Genomic DNA, 23,189 nt, shown 5'->3' with positions numbered 1-23,189 from the left:
AAATGGACGTCTTCAACCAAGTTGGCTCCTAAAGATTTCCTTAAAGATGCTAGGCGTGGTTGGAAATGTAAGATTACCGCAGACGGCTGATTTCTGCTTCCTAGTGATTCTGCCTTTTTCTCTAGGGCGGGAAGTATGCGGAGGATCACAGATCAGTGCTCTGGGTGGAAATAAGTGAAGATGTGGCGTGAAGACTTCATATATTCAGTTCACGCAAGGGGATAATAAATAAAACGAGTAATTTAGTCCCTGGGAAGTGAGCACAAGTCAGAATCTTGAGCATTTTCTAATATTACACCTTAGAAATTGGGCTTTAATCATTCCTACTGTCTCATCAAAAACGAATTTTATGTTGGACAGCTGAAATGGGGCCCGATTTATGGTGCTGGGACCATTTCTTGGGTAATTTTTCATTTTGTACAAGATGGTATTAAATACAATATATGAGAGCAACTGTACCTTTTAATGTGAACAGATTCATAATTTCTGAGATCGGGATCATGGAAAAGGAATTGGGCAGGTGTGGTCTGAGCCCCTCCCAAGTGGATAAAGCCACTGTCCTTTGCTAACTGCTGATGTTTTCTGGGTCTCATCCCGTCACCTGGGTGGTAGAAGTCACGTGGGAAGGGTTGAGGTGTGGGGTGGGGGAGAAAGGAGAAAGGTCACCCTGTCTTCCAGCTATGGCCAGCGTGGGTCATGAAGCAGGACCCTGTTCTGTGTTGTGGTAGCTTAAACGTTAAGGCCAGACAGAGTCATTTGTGCATTGACTCCAGTCCTCTTCTGTCTAGTCGGAGAAACTCATTTATTTACTAGACATCTTCAGAGCCTTGCTTCCTTTGCTGGGAATATTGATACTTCATCGTAGGTCTTTGAGAATTGAATGACGTCAGTAAAGCACACGCAAATAAATGCCAGTCTGCGTGGGATTGACATCTGGGTGTTGGTTCTTCCTTCTTTGTGAATTGTATTAATTAAAGCGAATGGTTTTGTCTGTCTCCTCAGACTATTGCTTAGTAGGCTAATAGACAATGCAAGGGTAGAGTGGAGTCACATAAGAACTGAGCCGTTTAATTGGTTACTGTGCCGCCAAACAGGCTAGAGAGTCAAGTCCACCTATAGGTGTCTTAGAAGAGGGGCCTGGTGATTTGTTTTCCAGAAAATAATTTGTTGGAAACCCTGTGGAGCACAATTGTACCCTTGACACACATGGTCTTACCTTGAGTTGGTGTCCACTCACTGGTACCACTGTTCCTCCTCTTCTCCTTGTCACTGAGTGGATCCCAGCCCTCGGTGACCCTGTGGAGAACTGCCCCCATGGCTTTCTGAGACTAGAACTTGTTAGGGGAGTACAGAGCCTCATCCTTCTCCCATGGAGTTGCCGGGTGGTTTTGAACTTCCAACTTAGCAGTTAACAGCCTAGTGCATAACCACTGTGTGACTATGATGGTAAATGAGAGTAGTGTTGGGCTACTGAATTTTTCATATGTATTCACCCCACCCCCATACATTTTTACCACTTGAACATCAGAATGAACGTTAAATCTCAAGCATCATAGATTCAGACATACTTGATCTGTATTGGGCGGCACATAAAAGTGGAATCAATGTCTGAGTGCTTACTGATGTAGCCCTGCTTATTAAAGGGTAACCAGCTGCACTCATGGTTGGGTGAGCTTTGCCAGAAAGTTACAGTGTAGGTGTGGGCACAAGACGAGGGGCAGATGGGGAGGAGTGGGTGAAAGAAGCTTTTGATGACCAGAAAGCACTAATCACTTGTTTTCTCCTTTTCCCCGTTTCTTCCTTCACTCCCTTCGTGTATATGTTCAACCTGTTCTGTTGTCTCCTTCATTTCATGTCATGCCTACTTTCCCCCCGATGCTGCCGCCACCACCATCACCACATCTCTTCCTCCTCCTCCTCTTTCTCCTCCTCCTCTTCTCCCACCACCACTGCCACCAACAGCAGCAGCAGTTACAAGCTCAGCACCTCTCTCATGGCCATGGACCCCCAGTACCCCTCACGCCTCACCCTTCGGGACTTCAGCCTCCTGGAATCCCGCCCCTCGGGGGCAGCGCTGGCCTCCTGGCGCTGTCCAGTGCTCTGAGTGGGCAGTCTCACTTGGCAATAAAAGATGACAAGAAGCATCACGATGCAGAGCACCACAGAGGTGAGAGGCCGGGCAAGCCAGATTAGGACTTGGTCCTAATACCCATACAGTGCTGCAGAATTGTGTGCATCACTACCGAGAGCCCCACCCTATCCAGAGAGAGGACAGTGAGATAAGTGGAACTGTAGCGAAGCTTTGCTGCTGAAAAACGGGGCACATTTTCAGGGCTTGACGTGGTAATTTGTAGCTTCCCCGAACTCTTTAGTTTGCAGGCATCTCGACATCTTGGCAACAGTTTAGTTAATGCCAGTGGCCTGTACCATATTATGGAAAACTGTTAACTGCTTAATTGGGCAATTTTCAAAGAAAGTAATGTTGTTAAATGGGGCGAAATAAGAAGTTAAATTTGAAAGTGAATGTGTTCAAATGAAAGGTTTGATAATTGCATCTGTTACAACTTAGTTTCATAGGCTTTAATTCTAGTATGCATTAAATATTGGGCAAAATTGCACTTGACTAATTTTTTGAAGAAAAGTAATTTATTCTGTCAAGAAATAAAAAAAATAGGCTTTGTGTATGGTTAAACTGTAAATCTTATGTTTACAAAATACTGTAATTTTCAGGAAATCACTGTATTAGGAATGTGCAATGACTTATATAAATAAAAGCCATTTTTAAAACAGTTTGGGGCTTGTGTTCTAATTATTCCCCCCTTTTTTTTATTTCTGTTCTTGCCTCTGTGTCTGAACGGGCATGTCTGTGCGTTTCTTGGTTACTTCGGGAGCAGACAGAGAACCGGGCACAGTAAGTACCCAAGCACCCGCTGCACAAAAACACGCGTTCTTTCCGACAATGCTTCCTAAGCTCTCTCTCTGGACACACAGGCACAGACACATACTCTCTCTTTCGCCCGGACTTCTCCTGTTTTTCTCTCTATTTTGGGGTTATTATTTATCGCCCTCTTTTCTTTTCTATATAACTTCTGTCAGATGAAGGGGGCCCGGGCACAGATCAATTTGCTATGATTACCTGAGAATATACATGTGGATCTCTGTGTGTCCTCACCCCACTTAAAGTATGCTTATTGTTGCATTCCAAGTTCAGGTTGCCTGTCCCTCAAGTGTGTGTGTGTGTGTGTGTGTGTGTGTGTGTGTGTAATTTTAGTTATGTTTTACAGGCAAGGGGTTAAAATCCACATGTGAAATTATTCAGCATTTTGTTACTTCTACATCAACCACCCATTATCCTCTGTGAGTACATCTTAGTTGCTAGGTTTCCATATTGAGCTTTCTTTTCATAATTGTCCTTGGAATGTGAACTTGAACTTAAATTTATTTTGGACCAAAGAGCTGAGCGTATGTATGAACAAGCTCTTAAAACAAAGAAATTCCATAGCTATGGCTGTGTTCTTGTAGAATTCATCTTTTCACTAGTTTTGCACCTGGCATCAACTGAGTTTACCTCTCTCTCTCTACCAATCAACTGTATAGGATCGCCACATCTAAACTATATCTCTTTAATCTTCAATGATCACCATCTGAAATCTAATATGGTTATAAAATGGACTATTTTGAAATTTTGCAGCATGTGTTACTTTGTTTGGAGAAGGGAAAAGAGAGCTGATACCAAGGGCTCAAGTAGAAAGAACATGTTTTGAAAATGATGATGGCAACAAATGTACAAATGCGCTTGATACATTCGATGTATGGATTGCTATAAGAGCTGTAAGAGCCCCCAATGAAGTGATTTTTTTTTAAGCAAACACTTTTTTTTTTAAGTTTGGAGAAGATAAGCAAATGTTCAGTTAGAAAATCTAAAACAATTACCCCCACCCCACCCCCCGTTTTTCCCCCTAATTCGTAGAACTGTTCTTATTTCTAAAATCCCATTTAAGGCAGATCTTGCTGCACTTTGTGTAGCTGGATATGTTTGCAGGATTGGGTAATGCTTAAGTGAGAAGGGAACACCCCCCCCCCCCATTTGTACTGGATGTTTTCTTTGGAAAATGTTGGCAGGGGAAGAGGGGAGGATAAAAAAGTATAGGTCGTGTATTGATTGATTCTTTACTGTTGCTGTAACAGAAATAACTACCAGTGAATGAAGTGGATGTGTTTAGCTGGTTTATTCTCCAGGTTGAGGAGCTCGGAGCCCAGACTCAGAGGACCGCCTTAGGGGGCATGTCTTCTCCATGGCTCTCGAGGAAGGACGTTGTGTCTTCAAGCTTCTTTGTTCTGGCTCTCTGAAGTTTGCCATGTGTCGTGGCATCTTTCCCCACCTCTCTGTCTGTTTAATTATTATATATGTCACAAAAGATTGACTCCAGATACAACTCACACTAATTAGGTCTCATTCATGCAACAGAAATCTTATTATCAAAAGGAATTATAACCACAAAGATAGGATTTACAACACATATTTTCGAGGGATACAATTTAATCTATAATTATCTACTCTTTGGCCCCCTAAAATTCATGTCCTTTTCACATATAAAACACATCATCCTCAAACTCCACCAGATCCAAAATTTTACCTTCTGATTCATTTAAATTGAATATGGGTGAGACTCTAGATATAACCTGGGTCAAAATTCCTCTTCAAATGTGAAGCTGAAATCTGGACAAGTCATATTGACTCTCAAGATTTGAAAAGAATCCTTTGTTCTCTGAGACTCCCTTGGCTATGGTCCTGCCCTCTAGACTCTGGGAGTTGGCCGTGCTCTCTGGATTCCCCTTCACCCTGGCTTTGAACTCTACTTTCCAGCCCCACTAGGATGGCACATCTGCTCTGGTACCCTGTTCTTCCTAGTCCATTGGAGTGGCGGTTCCACCTCCTTGATTATTAGTGGCCTCATTCTTCTGCTCTTGGGCATGGCAGCCTTGACCCTCGGCTTTGGGTAGCAGCGCCATCCCCAAACCCCAGAATTGAATTGGTAAAGATCTAACATGGACACCTAGGAGGTTGGCCGCACCTCTTGACAACCTGCTTCCCATGCTCTTCCCAACAGTTCTGATCCCTGATCGCACCCAGTGATGGTCTTTTTCTCGGAGGACCACAGATGGAGTGGCTGTGGCTGCTTCCCTGCCTGTGGGACTTTGAAGAGTCGAGTTCTTCCATTTTTTCTTTTAATTGGTGGGTTTTCGACTGTGGTAATGGTTAGCTCTATTCATCATAAGCCTAATCTGTTTAACAAAAAATTATGTAGCTACATCTTTGGTGGACATTTTAGGACATAAGAACTTATTTATTTTTACAATAGAAATTCCCAAGTTTCAAAGCGCTTTTTTTTATATACTTAAAATTTTAAGCCCACTTCTCATACATAAGCAAGTAGAGGCTAACACAACCTCTTGAAGATCTTGTATCCTCTGAAATGAGAGAAGCTTTCTCTACAACTTTCCTATTTCTTCTTATGACTAAAACTAGCCATCCTCCCTCCATCCACCTTGCTATCATCCCTCTGTGAGTAAAAAAATTTGCTCACATTTTCAATCAGGAAAACACATTTTTCAGCCAGGAACACACAGGACATTATTACATATACTCAGAAATAGAGACACATGGGAAGATAAATGCCCTTACTGGCTTCAGTGAACTACAAACCACTGTTCATCGATGCTGTTGCCATATTGGAAGTAACTGCATAGTGATGTTTTACAACTCTAGAGATTTTGCTGAAACTCTACTTGTATCTGCTAGTATTTTTGTCTCTTCGGGTCTGTGAGAAAGGGCTTGTGACTTATGTGCAAGTGCATTTCTTTTTCTGCTTTACATTTGGTGTGATGCTCAAGAAATACACCACGGCCCAGAGTGAAACTGGATTGATGGCAACTCCCACAGCACAAAACCCATCACCATACAACGAAGGGCACTGACAAAGAATGAGGGGAAGCTGCCTGCCTCTTGCAATGCCACAGACAGAAAACAGGCTAAAGGAACTGTCTAAGGATCATCCTTGGAGCAACATGGAGATCAGGAGAACTGTGGGAAGCAGCCCTGGAAACTGGGCCTTATTGGAGTCAAAGGGTGTGCTCATGCTCTCCCAGGTTTCAAAGTCCGACCATCATCCACCGAATTCTGAAGGTTGGGGCTGTCCTTAAGGTATGTCAGAGGGATAGTGCCCCCGCCCCAAGCTGAGAATTGTAGCTACCAGGTCAGAGACAAGAAATGGGACCTGTGGAGGCCTTGGGGGATGCTGGGGTCTACTCATGTGGGCCAGAAGATTGGGCCACCCAAAGCAGAGAGAGCAGAGTTGCCACCTCAGTGGCCTAGAAGGGGACATCGAAGTTCAGAATCCAGAGTGTAAGCGGTACCCAGGGTCTGGAGGACAGGCCATTGCCCAGGTGATCTCCATCTCAGAGAACAGAGCTTGAATCTTCAGCCTTGATGACCTATTTGAATTTCGTGCTTGACTTTAGACTTGATTGATACCTTTACCCTTTCTTTTCCTCCTCCAATTTCTCCTATTTGTAATGCAAATGTCTTTATGGTTGTTCCACCTTTATAGTTGCGAAGTAGTTAATTTTACAGGTTCACAGATGAAGAGGAATCTTGTCCCCAGATAGAATATGCTGAATATTCTGCTCACATTTGAATTTGATGACTCAGAAGATAATATTTGGACTTGGAGTGGATTTAAGACTTTGGGGATGATGTGATGGGTTTTCCGGGTGGGTGATACAATACGTGTTTTTTGTTTTTAGATCCCAAAGGGTAGAATGTTATTGATTAGATTGTGTTCTTCCGGTCTCTGTGCTTGTGGTTAATGTGCCTTGTTGGTAAAGAGTTTAAGTCTGCTTGCAGAAGCTGGCGGTTCCAGCCCAGCCTCCCAAAGGAGAAGGCTGTGGTAGTGTGCTTCTGTAAGGATTTTCAGCTGCACAAAAACCGGCACCGGGCAGTTGTAGTCTGTCCTGTGAGATGGTGCGGAGCTGGAATGAGTTCGATGGCAGAGGGCTTGTTTTTTGTTGATATGCTCATGATTCTATTCCCACTTGAGAGTGGGGTATTTTAATGAGAGCTGATTATTGTGGTGCGTGCCTTGAGTTCGTTTCAAGATGTGAAAGATAAAGAAAAGTAGATGGGGGAAGAGAGATGTCAGGTCACATGAAGAGTGCAAAAGGAGCAGAAGTTAGGCGATCAGGACATTCCTTCAGAACTGTCAGAGGAAATCTTCCCTAGAGTTAGCACCCTGGTTTGGGCCGCTTAACCGGAGAAAATAATGTTCTGTTTATTAAGTCACCCCCTTGTGTTATTTTGGTTATATGTACAGTGACACTATATAACTAAGGGAGCAGTCCTTCAGACTGTGTAGAACCGAATGGGGGAAGTATGGGTAATGTTATGATGTATTACTGTTAATGCCGAAGTCACAATACTCATCTGCCTCATGAATTATTTGAATTATGAAGTCCTGCTTTTACTTGGGACGGCTAACTGCAACTGCTAACTGCTTCAAACCCACCAGGCGCACCAAGGGAGATTTGCAGTCCCGGAAGCCCTGTAGAAGTTGCAGTCAGCTCACTGGCAGTGGTTTGGAATGACAGTGGACAGCCTACAAAGCCAGTTGATTGCTTTGTACTGCTGGTCACTTCTCTCCGCACTAAGGGGTCACGGGCAGTTGCTACAAGGCAGTGATTTTCAGTCAAACTTCTTGTTCTCAGAACCTCCACTCTTACGTTTAAAACTACTGAGAGCTCCGAGGAACATGTGTGCAGGTCAATATACTTCGGTATTTACTCTGTCAGAAGCAAAATTTTAAAATAGTTGAAACAAGTTTTAAAGTTACATATTGACAAATAATTTCATTAATGAAAAATAACCACTCCCACACCCCCCACCCCCCAAGAGAAAGGTGGCCTTGTTTTATATGTTTACAAATCTGTTGAGTGTCTGTCTTTAAATGAAGAAAGCTGGATTCTCACCTTGTTTTCATTGAGGCAAGTGTGGAAAATCCAACTTTGTAGAGATTTGTAAGGATCTTTCGGGCTCTTGAACCAAACTTTGAGAACCATTACGGTGGTCTGGAATTCACCCCAAATGTAAGTGCTCTTTTCCCCTGTTCTTTCCATTTTGATCTGATCATGTGTGGACAGGAGAGGACATGTCAGTACATATGGATTTTATCTGTTAGCCTAAAACTGTCTCGTTGTAGTAAGTGCCTTATAGTAGTAAGACTGTCCAGTTGGTTAGTGTATGTGGTAGGAAAAAAGTGAAGCTTACTGCAATCCAATTTTGTGTGAAAAAGTACTGAGAAGAGAGTGAAAATACGGACACTTGTTTTTAAGTTTCTTGTTTCTGAAGGAAATGAATGCTACAGTAGCCATTTAGACGCTTGTGTTGCTGTTGATTGTGAATTGGTTTTTCTACTGTGGAAGGAGGGAGCCCTGGTGGCACCGTGGTTACCTGTCTGGCTGCTCACTGAAAGCTTGGCCGTGTGAACCCATCCTCCTCCTCGGAGACAGATTAGACAGTCTGCTTCTGTAAAGAGTTAAGCCTTTGGGAAAACCCTGTGGAAGTAGTTCTACGTTGCCCTATAGGGTCACAATGAGTCAGAATTGTCTATAGCAACAGATGTTCTAATTCTCAAAACATAGGGTGTGTGTGTGTGTGTGTGTGTTCTTTAAAAAGTTTATAGAAAAATGGAATTAAAATACTTTAAAAAGAAAGTTCACTTATCAAGTACTCTTAGCAAATGAGTATGGAATTACTAACAAAGTATCCAGTATTAGTAAAAAAAAATTTTAGGGGAAAAAACAATTTTAGAGAATTCAAATAATTTCATGATGAATTACATTGACTATAGGCTGAAGGGGATGCATTGTATTTAGAAACAAGGTAAATTATAATTATGTGCATGGCTCTAAGATACAGTAATATGATCGAATGTGTGCTATTTAATATAAGTCAGGGATTCTTTGAAGCTGTGGATCTACTTAATGCCATTTTACAATGATCCCTTTTAATGTCCCAGTTAAATATTTATTAAAATGACTAAAAAGCTTTGAAACACCTAGCCCAGGTGATCACTCTTTATAACAGTTGGAGAAGGAAGAAGACTGGCCTACAGTCTAGGGTGCACTTCAGAACAGATGGTTTGTAAACTTAGTCTTGGACCATGGTGGATTTCAGAAGTCTTTGAACTCCTCTGAAATTGATGCAATGAGTCTGCTCTTATGCATAATTGCAGGGAAAGACCATGTTTTAAAGTCTCAAAAGGGGTTTCTTTTCTTAATCATTTTATTGGGAGCTCTTACAGATGTTATAAAAATCCATAATTCAAGCATAATTGGACAATTGCTTCCACCATCAGTTTGAAAACATTTTGTTTCCTGAATTCTTTGATACCAGTTCCCCTTTGTCCCCTCCCTCCCTCTAGACCCCCGGAACCCTTATCAGTATATTATTATCATCATCATTATTTGATGTATCTTACACTATCCAATGTATCTGTTCACCTGCAATTCTGTTATTCTTTCCCCTCAAGTGGGGTTATGTAGTCATTGTGATCAGCCACCACCCCACTTCCTGTACTGTCAGGGAATCATTACTCCCATTACTGTTTCTGAAGGGCTATCTATCTTGGCTTTCATGCATCAAACAATGTTATACAAATGAACATACACAGGTGTAACACAATTAATGAGGTAAAATAATGACCATAATAATGAGGGGAAGTATTAAAGAACTGGAGAGGATAGTTGAGTGGGTGCTGTACCGCACCCTGGATATATTATCTCTTTTACGTTGTCCTTACAGGTGGGTTTTGGGTCCCCACTTTTGTCTACACTCCATAACATCAATTTGACTGCTTATTTCTTTAATTTCTGATAATACTTCCCATCGACACCCTCATAATCACACAGGTTGGTGTGCTTCTTCCATGTGGACTTTGTTGCTTCCTTGCTAGATGGCCACTTGTTTAACTTTCAAAAGGGATTTCTTACTGAGATAAGTTAAGTACCATTCACCCGCCTTAGATCCCAGATGGCTCAGCAGCGTCTTTATCAGTAAGACAAATTTACAGAGCTTAGATACCTTTTAGGTAACAGCAGCCAAGATACCTTTTTGAGAGATTATTCATTTTTTATTCCAGTAACTGACTTCTATTATTGCAACCAACTGCCAGAAAGTCAGTTCTGATTCTTAGCAGCCCTATAGAACCGCATAGAGCTTAGGGGTTCACAGATCAATCTATAGGAGCAGACAGCCTTATCTTTGTTCCTTGGAGCGGCCAGTGGCTTTGAACCCATAACCTTGCGTTTAGCAACCTTGCACTGCACCATCGGGGCTCTATCTCAGCTTACTCTAGAGGTTCCTCTTTAGAACTTCTGTGAAGGTACTTATAATAGCCATCCCTTTTTGTACTTTGGGGAGTGGGAGTAGATGGGAAATGTGATAGAGGCTACTTAAGGACCATCCACTGCTTTGATTTTTGTCATATCAATACGTAAGCATTATAGAATGGAAGGGAGGGTATAAAGAGAGTAAGTAATGGTTGGTCTTTTTCTGAAATGAAAGGGAATGTGGCATGGTTTGGAATTGCAGCAGAGGAAGACGAGAGTGGGGAAGAGGAAGGATAAAGAAAAAAGTACCCTGGATTTGGACCGACTGGAGTAGATCCCTAGCTGCCTAGACGGCGAACCTTTGTACCCTTTTGGAACCCGACCAGGCTTAGTGCCTGTCAGTAAAACAGTGGATACAGTGGCTGCCTCTCAGAGTGAGGGGCCAAGAGACTGGAAGGCGAGAGACAGCGAATCGCGGGAATGCTGCTCTCTCCCTTCAGAAGAGCAAGGCAACAGCACAGTGAAGGCACACGCCAGGTGAGGGCTGGGGATTTCCTCTCCTTTCTAACATAGAAATTATGAGGGCCCTGTAGGCCCTGTAACAGGGTGGTGGTTACTGGTGTTTCTCTGTCTGCTGGGAAATTGGCCCCAGGCTTTACTTCATCCTTCTTACGGTATTCAAATTATTAGTTGAAGGCAAAATGAGAAGAGATATTCCTGTCTGAACGTTGTGGAGATGTTCATCTTGACCTGATGTGTCTCAAGGAATCGCCAGGAATAATGGATAAAACAAGATTAAGTCGCTACAATTCCAATTTTAGGACAGAGTGGAGAACAGTGTTTTCTTAGTCATTGTCGCAGGGTGTTTTTATTTCAGCATAGACAACAAACGGACTCACTGCCGCTGCGTCAGCTCTGACTAATAGCATCCCTGTGGACAGTAGAATTGACCCTTTGTATTTCCCCAGGTTGTGCATTTTTACAGCAGCAGCAGAAAGCCTCAACTTTCTCCCATGGAGTACCAGGTGGGTTTGAACTGCTGACCTTGTTGTTAGTAACCTAAAACGTAACCCACTGCGTCTCCAGGGCTCCCCGGGGCATATATACACAGGCAAATGTTTCTGTAGTGATCTTCTCTGTGGGAAATTGACACCACTTCCATGGAATTCACCATATAACTGAGGCCAGCCTGCCACGGCCAAAGAGGGCAGCTGTTATCTCACCATGACTACGGCTAGAAGAGCGTCTTAGGCAAAAACAAACCGGAAAGCTTCTGAAACCCCTGGAGCCTTTACTTTGTGTTCAGTGATTGGAAAACTCACTTCCCAGCCTCTTGGGTGGGCTGTATTTGTTTTGTTGACCCTGTGGTCATTTTTATTATTCTGTCTCTGGAACACAGGTCTGCACCAAGCTCTGTGCCTCTTTCCTGTGACCACTGACCGATTGCCATGGAGTTGATTGTGACTCATGGTGGCCCCAGGCATGCCAGGGGAGAAACCTGTGCTCCATGAGAAGCTTTTGATGGCTGCCTTGTTTTGTTGGAATGAGATCACCAGATACCTCCTTGAGGATTCCGGGGCCGTGAGGGAGCCATGTAACTCTCACAGGCATGTCCGGACCGCCTGGAGGGTCTTTGTCTTATTCTTAGCCCTGACTGCAGAATGAGGAGGGACTAGTACCCACCAAGTCAGTCTTACAAGAATATGCTTGTAAGAAAGGCCTTCCATGTAGATTTGCCTTTTTGCGTTGATAAATTCTGGGTTGGGGAGTGAAGTCATTTAAATGTTATTTCTAAATAATTATATTACTTTGGGTCTGCTCCAGAGTCTTTGTTTCATGTTGCATGGGGAAAGCGGGTTGGAGGATAAGTGGAAGTAGAGGGGGGGTGAGGGTGATGGTACACTATGCGTTGATACCCTTTCCAGCTCTGTCACTGGTTCTGTAAGTAATGAAAGGTTCGTTCTGTGTGGCGAGTCTGCGGGACTGAGGCTCCTGTCTGCATGTGGCTGCATTGGGACAGTGCTCATGAGCCCTGTTTGCTGGGCTGCTCAATGCAAGGTCAGCACTTCAAACCCACCAGCTCTCCTGTAAGAAAGAGGAGGCTTTTGCTTCTGTAAAGGTCAACAGCCCCAGGAACACAAGCTAGGGTCACTGTGAGGAGGAACCGGCTTGCTTGGTGGGAGTGTGCTGTTGGCCTGGCATTCTGCTCTAGCATTGGAGTCACTAGAAGGGGCAGGGAGTATGGGCCACACCAGGTGATGGAGTCAAGGGGATGACGTGACAATCTAAAATTTCTGCACAGTGTTTCAGCAGCAATGTAGTAGTAGTATTATTTTAGCAATCCATCCCTGTAGTTCCTTATTAAAAAAAATTCTTTTTAAACCCAGCTTACATGCATCAGTCTACCTTCCAGGCTAAAACTATGCTGATTTCCTTTATGAACCTTGTCATGTGCTCCAGGCACAACTGTCATTATTACCCCACGAGGTCCTGCACGGGATGACATACCAGCCCTCTAGGGAAGCCATCGTTGCTGAGACAAGGTGCGAGAACACTGACTCGCTCGCATAGTTCATGTCGAAACTGTATAAACAATAGGCCCGCACCTTTCGGATCTGCTTCTACAGCATGGGAAACTTGATGTGTGAGATGCGGTTGCCAAGCGGCCTCATTTTCCCTTTGTTTGTGTTGTTGACAAGGGGGGAATCCCATTCGTTTTCAAAAAGTGTTTGCTAAAATGTCTGGCAGATGTGATATGTGAGTGACCAATGAGACTGCAGCAGGACCCACGGTGCAGGGTGACGTCTTAATTGGTACCAGGTGTAGATCGGGTAGGCACACAGATGTGATGGGGTGCGTTACTGCCTAATTGTTTTAATGCTCACCAAGAAGTTAATTGACAGTGTACAGCGTGCTAGCAAATTAGGTTCCCACTGCCTTAGTGTAACTGAGGATAAATGAGGTGTCATGAGTTTCCAATCTGTACCTCTGACATAAGCACTTTTCCTGCAGGGCGGAGAAAGATCCCGAGGGGAATCAGCGTGACAGCTAAAGAAATCCATTTGAATAATGTGCATTATTTTCACATTAGGAAAGCCTGTCTAGGTTTTGCTGTATCCACGAGGGGCTTTCCCGTTTAGATTTGCTGCTGAGGGTTCCAGGCGTTAACTTGGTCGGCAGATAGTTGCTAAGAGGTCCCTGGATTCATGAAGGCACTGTAATAATGGTTTCGGCGACAGTGACAATGGAGTGAATGTTTCATCACATTTGCTTTCTCTCATGCCAGCTAGAGTTCACCTTCCAAATGTATTCGTGTATAAGAACAACGAGTCCTGGGAAATTGCTAAGGAAAAGGAGGGTCTAGGAACAGGGTGTGAAGATTGGCTGTGATCATTATCGCGGCAGCTGGATCTTTGCTCCCTTCATGTTGGGTTGGCGTTTGGAGCACTAAAAGGAAAGAATCGTGCATGCACAAGGGCCACGAGAGTAGGCATGAGATACAATCTTGACATTTTATTTGCAGTCAGCTTGATGTTTTCATAGATTCAATAAGACGCCTGTTTGCCCTGAAAGGTCTTATATGAAGGCGTGGCTTGATAATTGTATTCTGTTTTATTTGGACAGATTGCATTGGCTACTAAGGAGGCCTGGTGGCGTAGTGGGTTCCGAGTTGGGCTGTTTAGCCCCCAGTCAGCAGTTTGAAACTCCCAGCCGCTCTGCGGGGAAGGGAGGGGGGGGGACACAAAGCAAACTCATTGCAGTGGAGTCAGTGCTGACTCAGCAACACTCCATAGACAGGGTAGAATGCCCCTGGGGGTTTCCAAGGCTGACCTCCTTAGCGGGATAGTAAGCCCGCCTTTTGTATGCAGAACTGCTGTTGGTTTTGAACTGCAGACCTTGCAGACCACAGCCCAACGCGTGCCCACTACCCCACCAGGGTTCCTGTGGGAGAACACAGAGGCTTCCTGCACCGGGAAAGGTTTTTGCAGCCTTGGGAACTCAAAGGCGGGTTTTCTCTGGCCTGCAGGGTCACTATGGGTCAGAACTGACTCAGCGGTACTGAGTATATTGGTTACTTGTTACCCACCAGGGCATACACTTGGCTTAGTAGGTAGTGACATTCATTAAATTTACCATGTCGTGTCACCACGGTTGATTCACTTGGTTTGTGTTTTTATAAAATAGGTTTCCACCTTTAGGAAATGGTGCTCTCGGAGTACGGTGATGAGCTTGCTGATTCATGACAATTGATCTACCTAAAATAATCCCTTGGTCCTCAAGTTCATTCAGATCAGAGCACCCCGTCAGGGCTTCCCAGACCCTAATCTGTATGGGAGCAGACTGCTTCCCCTTTCTCCTAAGGAGCAGCTGCTAGCTTTGAACCGCTGGTATTTCCCTGAGCAGTCCACCTCCTGAACCACGGGCCCCAGGCAAGTCGCCACACTCAGAAATCCAGCTCTCTGTTGTAGAGTTGTTTCCGACCCATGTGGATCCTATAGGACAGAGTAGAACTGCCCCCGTGGGTTTCTGAGCCTTGAAATCTTTGCAGAGCAGACTCATCTTTCCCCTGCAGAGCTGCTGATGGTTTTGAGCAGGTGACCGTGGCATAACATCATTGGACAATCATCTCATTAACCGTTTTCTAGCACCTCTTGCTGTCTTTTATTGTTATACTGCTATTAGTTAAGGAAGCACAATCATATGTTTGTAAAAATGTTCACTAATAGCCCCAGTAGGCTATATGACTTTTTTTAAAAAAGATCATTTTATTGGGGGCTCTTATAACAATCCATGCCTCAGCATCAATTGTATTAAGCATATTTGTACATATGTTGCCATCATCATTTTTTAAACATTACTTTCTATTTGAGCCTTCAGTATAAGTCCCCCCCCCCCCGGTGACCCCTTCATAGATTATGATTATTTTCATATCTTACACCAACTGCTATCTCCCTTCTCCCATGTTTCCTGTTGTTCATCCCGCTCTGTGTGTGTGTATATGTGTGTTTCTATGTCGATTATTGTGTTTGATTCCCCCTTCCTCCCCTCCACTCCCTACCTTCCTGGTATCTCTACTCCTATTTCTGTTCTTGAGGGTTTATCTGGCCTGGATTCTGCGTGTCAGGAGCTGTGCACACGCGCCAGTCTAGTCTGAACTGTTCACTGACAAAATTCCAACAGGTTGATGGTGTGAAATGGGTCTATATTTAGCTGTGTATGCTCAAAAATAGCAAAATAAATAAAACTGGAGGGGAAAAACAAAACAGCTCAGGATAAAAATCCCCACATTTTCTAATCCCAAATGTTCCCATATTTTTTTCTGTTTTCATACCTATTTTAGCCATCCCAGGGGCAATGTCTACATATAAATGTGCAGAAAGTTACGCTGTTTTGACTAAATGGGTCTTTGGGGCCCTTTCTGTCTCTAGAATGGGAAATTATAAGGGAATCCTTTTAAAAGACCTGCCAGATAACACCTTTCTCTTGACTGTTTTATTTGGATCTATACCATTAAGTACACATAAGGTATAGAAAGTCATCATGCATTTGCTGAAAGCTAGAATTTTAGTTTCTTTTGAAAACAGGGTGATTTTGGATCTTGATTTGTTTGGACCTGTAATAGCCCCAATAGGCTATATGACAGTTTTGAGCTCTTCTAGAAGACAAGGTGTAGATGGTTTTGCTTAGTTCCCAACAATGTTTTAAACAAAAGAAAACCTGTATGTTAGGGTAAGTCAAAATGTACTGTTATGAGCGCTGTTAAAGAAATATGTCAACCTGAGAAGCTATTGTTTCTGCACCTCTCCTCCTCCTAGGTCTGGGTACTTGTAAAGGCCATGTTTCCATCTCTCTAACCTTCCCTGGAAATTTTTTATTTATACCAAGTCAAAATGGCAGTTTTTGCATCCTTAGGACTCACACTGTGTTCTTTTTAAATGTGTAATTTTGGGAAATTCTGTAGGATAGCCCCTGGTCCTCGAAATTTCTCTGCACAACATTCCTGGCCTTTTTACTCACCAATGCATTTTTCTTTTTTTTTTTTAAAAAGCCATCTTCACAAGCCCCCATGATCATTCTATGACCTTCAAGACTATCAAAATTAACCTTTAGGAATTCCTTTAGGAATTGAATAGATCTCTCTGCCTTCAATATAACTGGTTCAGCAGATACCCCCGGCAGGGAGCTACTATCTTGATTGGACCTGGCTTTCTGCTCATAGTTATAAAAGCCAAGATTCATCTTGAGTGACAGTTTGTTCCATACATTGTCATCCTTAGCTTTGCTCTTGCCTAAAAGACTGATGGAAAGTTTATCTCTCTGAGTTACCTGATCTTTACACAAGATGTTTGATAGCCAGCCATTCGCCTGAAAGGTAGCTAGAGCCAAAACGTTGGGCAGCAGATCTCAACTTAAGGAGTTATCCCATTGATGAAAATGTCCCATCTTCTACCAGTTCCTGGACTTTAGCTGCAGTTTCTTCATTTGTCAAACGTTCTTGTCTCATCACTGAGGTCTTCCCGACCTTTAAAAATGCTCCGTCCATCTAAAACCTGTTGTTTACATGGGCAGCACATCTCAAGTTGGGGCAAAGTTAACATTGATTTGAGAACATCTCCATTGGAGTTTTGTTAAAATTTTGGTATTAGCCCTGACCTCATTTTTGTCCACGGCACAAAAAGTATTTTATTTTACTTTTTAAAAAAGAGAACTTGCCTGCTGCCAGCCACTGTTCACAGAGACATGTTTCCACATGCTATCTTTGGCATAAGAAGCGCCTGCACGTGAGAGCCCCATCACCAACCCTTTCAGAGTTACCCTCGCACAGTCTGGTGATGCCTGTCCCTCCGGACATTTGTCCGTCCAGTGTTTACAGTGGGTGAAAGTTCCAGCAGATATTTTAAAGTTTTCCAGCTGCAAGGTGAACCAAAACTTGGGAGTTTTTTTGTTTTTGGCTGGAATTTGAGTATATCAGTGAGTTTTCATGCTGTCCAAAGCCCTGATTCATTGCAAAGTATTTCGTTGCAAATAAATATTTATAAAATGAATTTTATTTAATAACTACAGCTTAGTAGATTTAGATTTTTCAGAATAAGGGCCCAATAGAGAGAATTCTGAATGTGAAATAGATCTCTTTCCTCACTGTCCACATGATCGGAATTCCATGAAACCAGTACTGTTTGTTGCGTTTGGACGCCTTGCTGTCCTCCGGAGGTTTTCAGAATGTGAATCTTAAATTTTTGTGTGCCAGGCAGGGTTCACGGGTGCAAAGTCAGGAATTTGAGACTATTCTCACGTCATTTTAAATTAGACTGTAAAATGTCGGTTTGTTATATAGTCACATTTTGGCGATACAGTAGACAAACAACCAAGGAGGGCAGTGGTGCTTTAACGAAAGAATCACCGCCTTCCATGTCAGAAACCTGGGCTCAGTTTCCAGCCAGTGCCACTTGTCAGTGAAAGCTTGAGGCCCCAGCTGCGCTTCCACACTAAGGCAGGTTAGGAAGAAAGGCCTTGTGATCCACTTCTGAAAAATCAGCCAATGAAAAGCCTCTGGACCAGGACGATCTGATCCACACTTGATCAGGAAGATGGTGCAGGATCAGGTAGCGGTTTGATCCTCTGTGCTTTAAGTCACAGTGACCAACTTGTAGCTGATGTATAACCAGGTCTGTCAGTGGGCTTCATGTCCCTGTGCATGGGCCTGGTGGGGAGCAGAGAAAATATCATTAGGCGGCACTAGTATGTCACAGTATGATGTTGCAGTAAATTAAAGATCCCTTGTGGGCTTGGAGCAATATACATTTGGGACTCGGTATTCCATACATACCGTACATACATTGAGTTCAGGGAGGAGTAAGTACTTGATACGAGGAGATTGCATTCACTTTAAGTTTCAGACGATTACCTCCCCTCCGGGCTTTGCAATCCTAAACACTACAAGGAACTTGAACACAGCATGTCTTTTTTGTTTGCTTTTGGTCGCCTGAAAACTTTGATTCTAATTCTGTTCTGTTGAGAACCAATTCATGATTTCAAAAAGCACTTTTAAAGTGAGCCAACCTCAGTTTCTCTATTCTGAACGTGATCTTTCCTTAAATGCTGCCTGGGTAAATACGGAGTAGGAGAAAATAGCATCCATAGTTCTGAAGGTTCAGAAAGGTCTGTACGTCAGTCAAGACTCAGGCCTGAGCGCTCCCGGAAGTATGTGTAAGTGGGCTGTGGAATGATCTTGGCAAGGACTGGAGTCCGCACACTGACCACTGATTCTGGCGAGACTCCCCAGGGGTTTTCTGGACAGTCAATGAGAAAAACAGTGAGAAAGGTGTTGGTGCCCCACTGAGGTGTATTTGGCTGGGTCGATGCAAGCCTTGTCCAGTGCTGGGAGAAGTCAGAACCTATTAATTACTCAAATAAAACTGAGTTTGTGGGGACAAGAGGAGAAGGCAACGGGCCCATGTGGGTGCAGATATCCTTAAATTGAAACGTTCACCAGGTGCTAGGTGCCAGCGGCAGCTGAGGTCCAGGAATTCCCTGGCTCCTGATTTTGGCTCTCCTGGCACTCTAGCCCACAGTCTGCAACCTGGTTCTGAGTCAGTTTGACAGCGTCTAAGGTCTTATGAAACGTGTTTCTAACAGGTTGAAGTCTTCCAATTGAACGTGGGTAATTCCCAGGTTAGGGGGTAGTCATTAGCAGCCACTACCAAATTTAGAGGAATAATTTTGTTTTTTAAGCCATTTTATTGGAGGCACATACAGCAGAATACTGTTGTTATTTTTGTTAGCTAATGTGGAATTAGTCCTGGATTCATGGAGACCCCACTCAGTGGAATCAAACCATTGTTATTCCTAAGGGTTTCATTGATTTATACTCAAATGTTGGTTGCCAGGCCTGTGTTCTAAGACTAGAGACTAGTTCTAGCTAGTGACTCCAATGAAACATAATATCATTGCAATGTGCAAGCTTCTACTAACAGGGATGGCAGTGGTGCAGTGCACAGGAATTGGACTCGGGTCCACCGGAATGGAAAACAAGAATTCTTAAGACACTTTTAAGAACTCTTGAAATTACAGTCATTCCTCCCTCCCCTCTCCTGCTTCCTGGGAGAATTATACCAATAGCAACTTCTACCAGATGAGGATAAATTTAAAAATATTGCTACAGGAATTCATGCTTAATTAAACATGTGCCGGTGATCATTAGATGGCTGCAGACAGGACCTCTTAGTAGTAATATGCCTATCCTAGTCTCTAGCACTGTTGGCAATCTCATGGTTCGGCATTTTCAATTTTAAGTGGATATCTTGGCCTCACGTCTTTGGCTGACTTGATGGCCAAGGCTTGTGGGAAAATTAGCTTACTGACAGAATTTCCATCAGCTTTTTAATCAAGATTGAGGTGAATGAAGATAATTTTGTAGAATGATTCATATCTCAGAATGAGTCTAGGATTCACCAAGATGATCCAGAAGCAAAGTTCAATCAAAGAGTGACTTGTGAGGCGATCTGCCGGGCCATCTAAATGTAAGGCCAAGAGGTTAGCTCAGAAGTTGATCACTTCCATCAATTCAATCAGGTCTGACTCCTAGTGACCCTATAGGACAGTGGTTCTCAACCTTCTTAATGACACGATCCTTTAATACAGTTTCTCATGTGGTGACTTCCCAACCATAAAATTATTTTAGTTGTTACTTCATAACTGTAATTTTGCTACTGTTATGAGTCGGGCCACCCCTGTGAAAGGATCATTTGCCCCCCCAAAGAGGTCACGGCCCACAGGTTGAGAACCACAGCTATACGCCAAGGTAGACCTGCTTCTCTGGGTTTCCGAGATGGCATCTCTTTGTGGGAGAAGAAAACCTCATCTTTCTCCTAGTTGCTTATGGTGACTTTTTGGGGGGGGGGATTCCAAATGGATATGCTTGACCCAAGATGTAGTATTTTCAACTGCCTCATATGCATGTTAAATTTGGACATTGAATGAGGAAGACTGAACAAAAATGGGCGCATTTAAACTAGGGTGCTGGTGAAGAATATTAAAAGATGCATGGACTGCCAGAGAACAAACCGATAGATCTTAGAAGAAGTAAAACCAGAATGCTCCTTACCGACAAGGATGGCAAGACATCATTTCATGTACTTTGGACATGTTATCAAGAAAGACCAGTCCTTGGAGAAGGATATCGTGTTTGGCAAAGCAGAAGTGCAAGCAAGAGGAGGGAAGCCCGAGACGAGATGGATTGACATGGCGGCGTGAACAGTGGGCTCAAAGAAAAGAACAGGCATGGGGTTTGTGCAGGCCCAGACAGTGTTTTGTTCCGTTGCACATTGGGTAGTGTTGGAAGTGATTCGACGGCACCTGTCATCAACAACAAATGGGTGATTGTGATGGCTTTTCTCAGAGACCATCGGACAGGCACGGAGGTTTATTCTGAAGAAGTTTCAAGAAAATCGGAAATGGCCGTGAAAGTTGCAGTGTGGCATTTTCACTTCACCCCAACAGTGCTCCTCCTTTAAGGGTAGCAGGGCTGCCCGAGGAGAGCCCCCCCTGGGAAACCTTACCACCCTAGCGTCCTGACCTTGTTCCTTCAGGCTGCCGCCGCTGCCACTGCTTTTTTGCAAAAATGACTCAGAAACAACCCACAGGGACAAGCTTTGAATCCTTTGATGCCGCCCAAGCTGCCATTTCAATGTGATATAAATGGAAGGATGTAGAATTCTTGGAAAGGTTGGGGAGATGGAAACAATGCTTTAAGAAGAGCTTAGCCCTAGATGCCAAGAAACAATAGCTGCCCATTTTGATATTTTTGTTTAATAAAGTTTATGATTTTTGTAGCAAATACTTTTTGTTACCCTCATATTAAAGCCTAGTCCTCACAGCTTGGCAGTCATAAAGGTGTGCATCCCTGGAAACGGTGTTTTTAGCAGAATTGGCTTTGCTTTCACATGTGTTACACCACATCACATCATCAAACATGAGACATCAAGGTAAGCTGTCCTGGAATGGCTGGGTTCTTTGGACACACTGAGCTGGGTCGCATCTGAAGACCACACAGGAGAGCTTCAGAATTGCCAGGAGGACACAACTATGCTGCATTCTGCTTGGAATTTGGGCAGAGTGTCGTTGAGTCATGGGCAGCTCTGCCCCTGACACAGGAAGGCTTCAAGACTTAACATCTATAACAGAGAGTGAAAATAATAAGAAAAAACAATAGCAGGTGGTTTTAACCTGCCGTCTTCAGTAGATAGCATCCTGCATGTGCTACCCGGGTACTGGGAACAGCAAGCCCGTGGCCATCACGTGTATTTTATCTCATAGTGCCTCCATAGGACAGAGTGCAGCTGCCTCACAGGCTTCCCAAGGTTGAAATCTGTTTCTGGTGGAGTTTATGCCACAGCCAGTGAGCAGCTGTGCTTCCCCATTGTGCCACCAGGGCTCCTGAGAACAGAAGAAATGCATTTAAACACATTTCACATACATGAGCAGGCTGCTGCCCACCCTGGCTTAGCTTCTCTTGGAGTGCTTGTTCACATCTTGCAAGATTTCTATTAAGCCTGTCTTCTGCCAGGCAGTGTGTCGGAGGGGGGTTAGTTTTTAGCAGATGTTTATCAGGGTAATTAGTTCAGTGATCCACTGTGCTCACCTTTCAGTCCCCACACAGTATAGTAAAGCCTTTCTTGGGGTCTTTTTATATTGAATAGCAATGGTTCCTCCCTTCTTCTTTTATGCAAGCCTGGCATTTGTTTTGCTCAAATGATCTTGAATAAAAGCTTGCTTTAGAGGTCAGCCCCTGAAAGAGGCAAAGGGGGAGGCTCTGGTTTCCATTCTGGTTCCAGCTCTGATTGCTGCTTTCCTGTGGTTGAGCCAAGGACCCCTGGTGGCATAATGAGTTACATGCTGAGGTGCTAATGGCAAGATTGGCGGTTCAAAACCACTAGCCATTCCCAGGGAGAAGGATGGGGCTGTGGAGATTTACAACCTCAAACCCCTCAGAGGGGCAGTTCCACTCTGCTCTATTGGGTCACTGTGAGTCAGAACCCATCTGGTGATGGTGGTTTGGTTTACTGGTGGTTGGTTGGGTATGGGTGGCACAGTGGTTAAAAGGGGGATGGCTGCCACCCACTGTGCGGAGGTAGCAGGGCGATGGCAGTCTGCTTCCATAAAGATGTGCTGCCCCGGAAGTCCCGTGGGACAGTTGTGCCCTGCCCTACAGGGTTGCTGTGAGTTGGAATCCAACAAGTGGCATTGAGATGGGTGGTTGAGCCCAGAGTGGACCCATGGTGATGGCCACCGTTTTTCCAGAGGCGTTTTAGAGCCAGCTAACTTGACTGGTTTGGAATGGAAACTAGTGACTTACAAAGTGGACCCTAAAAGCTAATTGCATAACTAGGGGCAGCTGCTTTCGCTGTGGTCTAAGTCCCAGATTCCCCGCCCCCTTATGTTTTGCACTGTGGCAGAGAAAGACACCCTATATGTCTATTGGCACTGTGCACCCCCCTTCCCTCCCCTTTTGGTTCTCAAACATCTTTCAGAAATCCGGGTGATCTGGGCTGGGCTTTGTGAGCAGCTCATTCAGCTTTGGTCAAAGCAGTAACACATCACTGAACAAATTGCCCCTTGCATATGCTAATCCAGCACTTAAAAGAACTCATTGTAACGTGTTCTGATGCTTTAGCCTAAGGGGAGATGGGAATTGGAAGGATGTCAGATCGTGCCATGTGACCCCCAATCGCTAAAATGCCTGTTTTCTTTTGGGTCCACAGTTCGTGCTCAGTAGATGCGGATTGAAGTACCCTGTGCGGTTT

The 23,189-nt window shown here is 43.9% G+C and overlaps 1 protein-coding gene across 6 annotated transcripts in view; it reads left to right on the top strand.

The window, feature by feature from the left end:
* TLE1 (TLE family member 1, transcriptional corepressor) overlaps nucleotides 1–23,189 on the top strand; it is a 110,699-nt gene that overhangs the window by 50,235 nt on the left and 37,275 nt on the right. For 3 of the 6 annotated variants that reach the window (XM_075549775.1, XM_075549770.1, XM_075549772.1), the window contains 2 exons: nucleotides 1,963–2,167; nucleotides 2,895–2,911. The exons of 1 other annotated variant lie outside the window; for it this stretch is intronic. In XM_075549775.1, the coding sequence (XP_075405890.1) occupies nucleotides 1,963–2,167; nucleotides 2,895–2,911 (222 nt within the window). The remainder of the gene's footprint in view (nucleotides 1–1,962; nucleotides 2,168–2,894; nucleotides 2,912–23,189) is intronic. 2 more of the 6 variants (XM_075549774.1, XM_075549771.1) reach the window with 1 other exon arrangement.

Source organism: Tenrec ecaudatus, chromosome 5 (genome assembly GCF_050624435.1).
Source record: "Tenrec ecaudatus isolate mTenEca1 chromosome 5, mTenEca1.hap1, whole genome shotgun sequence".
Taxonomy (NCBI): Eukaryota; Metazoa; Chordata; class Mammalia; order Afrosoricida; family Tenrecidae; genus Tenrec; species Tenrec ecaudatus.
This window is presented reverse-complemented; position numbering and strand designations above follow the sequence as displayed.